This window comes from Pseudonaja textilis, chromosome 2 (assembly GCF_049901715.1).
Source record: "Pseudonaja textilis isolate UNSWEBS1 chromosome 2, rPseTex1.2, whole genome shotgun sequence".
Taxonomy (NCBI): domain Eukaryota; kingdom Metazoa; phylum Chordata; class Lepidosauria; order Squamata; family Elapidae; genus Pseudonaja; species Pseudonaja textilis.
The window spans coordinates 56,858,929-56,865,452 of record NC_141991.1 but is presented as its reverse complement, the minus strand read 5'-3'; the positions used below and the strand labels follow the sequence as shown (position 1 = coordinate 56,865,452).

Sequence of the window (6,524 nt, the reverse complement as noted above, 5' to 3'; positions counted from 1 at the left end):
TATACAGAACTTGTTCTATTATCGCTCTGAAATCCATTTCTTTTAAGTTGCAGAGTTATTCTACCAGTAATGCAGAGTTTAAATCTCAGAACAAATAAGTTTTACTATTTTACTGTTCTGTTCTGTGAGCCTTTTTAGTTGAGAAGTTAATGATTTTTTAAAATAATAACAATAATAGCTTGGACACGTCCATCATTTTTTTTTTTTTCCTGACATAACTCAAGCTATGAGGTTTCAGTTTGTTGTTTCAGTTTGGATACCATTCTGCTCTTATATTATTATTGCTTTGTTATTATTTTTTTCTAGTTCTGTTGGTTTTTGATCTTGTGTTCATTGCTCAGAACTGCAATTATGAGATGAGGAGCTATACAAATCAACTGATCGATTGCAACCCTTGGACCATCTTGTACAACAATGTGTTTTCACAGCAACCTACCAACTTCACAAGGATATTGTCTTCAAGCACATGGCCTTCAAAGCTAATATTGATCCCATAACTTTCATGAATTTGTGCAACTCATTTCTGAAGCCATCCAACTTGGTAGCCAGCACTATGCATCTTTAATTTACATCAAAGGGAAAAGGCTCTGGATAAACATTTATCCAGCTCTTATCTAGATTAAGAAGGAATTATAGCTTGAGGCTTCTGGCATGAATGCCAGATGTTCTGATGTTGCCATCATGTTTTTCTCTAATAGATTGAATGAGTGGAAACTGTAGGTGAGAGATCTCACATGTGAATGCCCATCTATGGAAAAAGCAAGTTTATCTGAAAAAACAACAGTACACTGAAAATTTATACTAAAGCACTGTCCTTTTATTTTGCAGCGAGTAAGGTCCATTTCCCTTTCAAAATTTGATTTCATATTAGTGTACACATTGTACTCACTAGTACTGGAACAAGGAAACAACTCTCAGCTAAAGTTTTCAAGAACAGATCAAACAGATCATGCGTGCCTTGATGGAAAAAGTGCAAGACTCCATATGAGATACCTTCACCTAGTGCCACAACTGAAAGTCTTGTATATTTAAGTGGGTTCTTAAGGGCTTCGGGGGGGTTATGGATGCAGCTTAGATGCTTTTAAAATTTTGCTACATTCTCTAAGCCCTTAGAAAGGGACAACAGAACATGAATAGCATCATGTTGCAATTTGTACTTGCCTATTCAGATATATATTCCACAGCTTTTACCTGCGTTCAATTCTGTGCCGTGTCAATCTTCACTGCTGGTTTAATTTAGGTTGCCTTCATTATCCTATGACTTAAGAATAAAAATATGAACATTAATGAATGTTTATGAAGAAAAACAAACCATTACCCTTTCCGAGATAATCCCGCCGTTTAAAGTAAACCAACTCCCAGCTATATTTACCTAATATTCTTATGCGCGTGCTCAGTAAAGCTGGCGAAACCTTCTCTCCCCCCCCCGCCCTTCCAAAAGAGCATCAGTTGTATTTTTTTCATCAGGCCACATCCTTGTGGGTACGGCAGCGGAAGCTTCTGCCCTCATTAAAGATGGCTAGGTAAGGAAGTCCCACCCCCTTATTCCTTGCACTATTATCGTGGGTTGGTGACTTCCACTTGCCCGATGGCGGAAGGTGGAACTTCCTGTTCTGACCGGGGCGCCAGTTTAGTGTGTGTCGAAAACTACGGAGTGGTTGGCTGGTGAATGACGATCAGAGTATCGGAAAAGGTGCTCTCATTGCTATTTGGGTTTGTGGGCGGGCATAGAAGAAGGCGATAAAACCGAGGTTGTAGCCGAGGTGAACAGGAAGAAGAAGGGAGAAGGAGAAAGAGAACGAGCCGGAGAAAAGCGTAAGGAAGGTGCCAGTGACCGGAGGATGGAAGCGGAGAAGATGGATGAGAATGAATGGCGATATCACGGGGAGGGCAACAAGAGCCTCGTCGTCTCCCACAGACAGGTAACGGCGCCGAGGGCACCCACCCTCCCCCGCGCGCTGCCCGTCGTTCGCCTCGCGCTTGTCTCGAGGCGGCGGCCAACGGCTCTCTGGACTCTGCTCTTTAGCGCTCCGCCCCCCCTCCCCATGGCTCCGTCTCTGCTCCGGCCGGCGGCACCACAGTGAACGCTAGTGAACCGGGAGGAGGAAGTCTTGTCAGTCCCGGCCGGTCCCAGTTCTTTCTTGGGGCATCTCCGTTCATTTCCCCCCTCCCCCGCTCCTCATGCCAGAGAAAGCCTCCCTCCTGCTCCCCTCAGACTGGCCGAGCGCTGTTTCCGCTGCTCCCCCCGCCAAACTTGGCTTGGTGGGAAGTCGCCAGAGCAGCTGTGGCCGACGGGCTTTCGCATCCTTCGAACGGATTTTCTGCCTCTTTCCGCGCTCTTGCCAAGTGCAGTTTTGCGAGGGAAGAGGCGGCGGGGGGGTGGGGGGGTTTTGTTTTGTTTTTTGAAATAATTCTGTTCCACTAAAAGAATGCAGGATTTGAAAATGGTCAGCGCGGGAGGCAAGCTATCATCTATTTGGGAAAGTGTGCCTTGCGTCTCCTTGATACCCAGAGGAACAGCAATAGAGTAGAATAGAATAACAGAGTTGGAAGGGACCTTGTAGGTCATCTAGTCCAACCCCTCCCCCCCCCCAAGCAGGAGACCCTCCACACCATTTCTGACAGATGGCAGTCCAGTCTCTTCTTGAAAGCTTCCAGTGATGAAGCTCCCACAACTTCTGAAGGCAAGCAATACTCCTGATCCAGATTAAAACCGTTCACCTCGGCTCGGTCTCTGGAAAGTGAAGTTATTATAGTACATCATAAATCCAGAGTCCTTAATCATTATTACCGGAATTCTTGGAAAAACACCCAAAGTTGGTGTTTTTCACCAACACTAGGCTGAAAGCAAGACATTTAAAGCTGAATGCAAAGTGCCTGAGTCATTCTTTTAAAGCAATTGCATTTGACATCACAGGCTAAATATGTAGGGAAGCAAGCTGCTGTGATGTCCTAGGAGAGATATGACAGTATTCAAATGATCTCTTATGTTTGGATCAATGTTCCTCTATCCAAAAATATTAAGAAAAATACTTTTTATGGAAAAGTCAAAATAATGCATAGGCCCATCTTGGAAGCTTCTGAGACCTGCCATGTCAGGATTCATTCTTTGGCACCTTTTTCTTTAAAAAGTAATGTACTGTAGAGGTTAATGTCTTGGGCTTAAACAGGCATTTTGCATTTTGTCAAATTACAAAATGCTGCATGACTTTGACATATGATTACATCTCAGCTTAGGAAGTAAACTATTTGTTAAATGAGGGGTTAGCCAATAAATAATACGCATTAAAGGATTCATGGCATTCTTATAATTGTTTATTTTTTTCAGAGGTCTTAAAACAAATGTAGGAGAAAGATGTACATTGTGGCTTTTGGAATTCTTTCCAGTCCTGTTATCAGCAATCATCTGTAGTTAGTTCTGTGTTACAATGTTTCTCTGAGCTCCCCTCATGTTGTATCTGTGTGGGATGTGTGCATTGGGAAACATGGGCAGGCTGCATATGCTCTGCTCATGTGACTGGGAAGAAGGAGGGAAGGGTTTTGCGTTAGAATAACTAGAGTCACTAAGTTTGGAGCCATTGCCCAATGGCCTCTCTCTGAGGCTTGCACTGAGGGAACTGTCTGAATTTTTTTCCTCTGTAGAAAAGATTGGCCCAATTTTTGAAACTCATCTTTGGGTTCTATTCTGCTTAGTTTTGGGAGGTTATTGTGTGGAAGCAGTGATAGGTTTCTGTATATAAATTTTCTTTCAAACACTCAGGTTATAAAGAATAAAAATAATTATTTTATGATAACTAACTTTCTCACTGAAAATCATATTAGAGTATCATTTCTTTGGCAAGTTTTTGGGAGGGGCAAGAAAACATATCCAGTAAAGCTCAACATTACATCCAGTTGTGATTTGTAAAGCCATAGTTTATTTTATGGAAAGAACAACTGATGACAAGCCATCATTAGTAAAATTGTGATTAAAACATAGTTTGAGTAATTCCCATGATTTGTGAAGCTGCATCCCCAAAAGTGGCTCTTTGTAATGGTTCCTTGAAATTCTTTACATGGATTGGAAAGGAAATGATATAAACAGTAGTTTACCTACTGTATTCATTATGAAGATGCATCACGATAACTAAGCTTAATAGCAATAGCACTTAGACTTATATACTTAGACTTATATACCTATTATATTTATACATTATACTTATACATAATGTTAATGATCAACTAATAGCATTTAAGTTTGGTTACTTTTCTAGTCACTATAATTTGCTTAAACATTAATGGTCTTCTGTAGAGTAATGGAAAATAATTATACCTAGAGACATATATTTTACAAAGTAATTTGTATTTATTGACATTGGTCCCAATAGCGAAAGAATAGAATAAAAACAAAACCCAAGGGTGTACAGAGTTTGCATTTTATACTCTAAATGCCTTAAGCTAATTCTGTTCTTTTCTTCGTAATAGAATTTGAACAGGCATATGTTCAGAGCAGGTTCTGCTGCTTTTTTTTCCTCCACATTTATTAACCTAACAAATGCCATTTCCTCCCAAGTATATATTTAATTATAAGACATCCAATGACCTGTTTGATCATCATTTCAGAGATATTCCCTTTCTCAGACAGGAAAACTGAATGACCACAGACGGACAAAAAAGCAATGGGAGAAGGAATCGCTTCCAACTTCCTGTAGGTTTCTCCATTGATTTTCCTTCTGGGAACCTGACAGGGAGTGTGGAAAATAACAATCATATGATTGTAGCTGACTGTTCCATTGCTGAAATGGTCACAATTTTGCTAGGTTTCAATCCTAATGGGATTAATTAGCTCACTTGAAGTTCAGAATGATAAGGATTGTCCCTAAAACACCGCTTAATTATTCTGAACCTGCTGACAGGAACAAGTCATGTTCTGATGAGTTTCTCCTCATATCAACCAAGTGCTGCATGCTGGATAAAATGTATTTGCCTATATTCAATCTAAAAGAAAAGGGTTTTATTTTAATCACTTTTATATTAACTGAAAGCAGCCTATAGTTCAAATTAGCAAATCATATTAATTTTGCACTTTTTTTATATTCTAGCATTGCATAGTACTGCGCTTCTTGAAATTTCCTCCAAACCGAAATAAGGTGAGTTAGTTCAATGTTATTTCTTATTGTTTTTCTAAAGAGAGAGACTATTTGTTTCACATTGTATACCAAAGTAGGAGAGTTGTGTGCAACTGTACTATGTATTACTTATCATTTGTTTGCTGAATTTCTAGATAAAAACACGAAATTTGCAACTTGATTAAAATGTACATCGAAATCTAAGGATATCAACATTAGGTTAATCTTTTTATCCAATTAATAAATTATATTCTTCGGTTAGTAAATTAACATATACAGAATGAAATATTATTAAAGGTATCTTTTGATAATCCTTAACAAAAAGCACATGAACACATGAACATGTTTCTCGAAATATTATTTCAAAGTAATTGGTTCAAATGGTTTCACCAAAAGAACCATTTTTAAATCATTGATATATAGCTTAAGACAGCTATTAGGAAAAGCCCATGTATAATCTATGAAAGCAATAATCCATTGTCGTTTTGCATGCTTATATATCTTTACTTCTAGTGAACCAACAAATATTTATCATTTGTAAATAAGCCTGATTCTGCTTTATAAATGTACCTGATCTCAGTGTGAATAATAATAACAATAACAACAACAACAACAATAATAAAATTTATGCATTGACAACATTTCCATCCATCAATTTCAAAAGGCCATTCTGCTTGGATCTGCCCCTATACCATGCTAATCAATTATGACATACCAGATTCTTGGTATTTGATGCATATGAAGGCCAACAACAGTTAAAGAACTGGCAGCTGTGCTTTCACACTTCGTGTATATAATAAATAATAGTAATATAATATAATAACAAGTTGTTGATTTTGAAAAACCATAAGAGAAGACAGACCAACTTGACTATAGTTTGGATTATTACAAAAAGGCATTCAATTCCCTGCCACTTGACTGGATCATCAAGTGCCTCAAAATAACAGGAGTCAGTAGAAACATCAGAAACTTTATGCAAAGATCAATAGAACAATTTCCTGGTCAATGCTGATAGATCGGGTCATCCTCCAGGCTCAAGCACACTAAAATCAAGAAGATTAGTAGTGAATATACCAGAAGAGTGAAGAAGATTTTAGAATTCAAACTCATTGGTGGAAATACCAGAAAGGCTATTAGCACCTGGATAATTCTAGTCATTAGATATCCAGTTGGAATGATGCATTAAACTCAAGCTGAAGTAGAAGCTCTGAATAGGAAGACCAGAAAATTAATGACAATGAATCATGTCCTTTATCCATGCAAAGATGTTGACAGACTCTATTTACCATGGAGCATAAGTGGGGATGGAATGTTGCAAGTACACCAGACAGTTAAAAGAAGAAAAAGGGACATCGGAAAGACAATGAACAAAATGCATTGAACATATTATACCATGAAGGCTTACTGAATACCAAA

General features: G+C 38.6%; 1 protein-coding gene across 2 annotated transcripts in view; it reads left to right on the top strand.

The window, feature by feature from the left end:
- Positions 1-1,545: 1,545 nt before the first annotated feature.
- Positions 1,546-6,524, top strand: part of IPPK (inositol-pentakisphosphate 2-kinase) — a 31,168-nt gene continuing 26,189 nt past the window's right edge. Inside the window, exons 1-2 of one of the 2 annotated variants that reach the window (XM_087923968.1) lie at positions 1,546-1,922; positions 5,082-5,129. In XM_087923968.1, coding sequence (XP_087780094.1) covers positions 1,842-1,922; positions 5,082-5,129 — 129 coding nt within the window. In that variant the 5' untranslated portion in view covers positions 1,546-1,841. The remainder of the gene's footprint in view (positions 1,923-5,081; positions 5,130-6,524) is intronic. The other variant, XM_087923970.1, reaches the window with a different exon arrangement.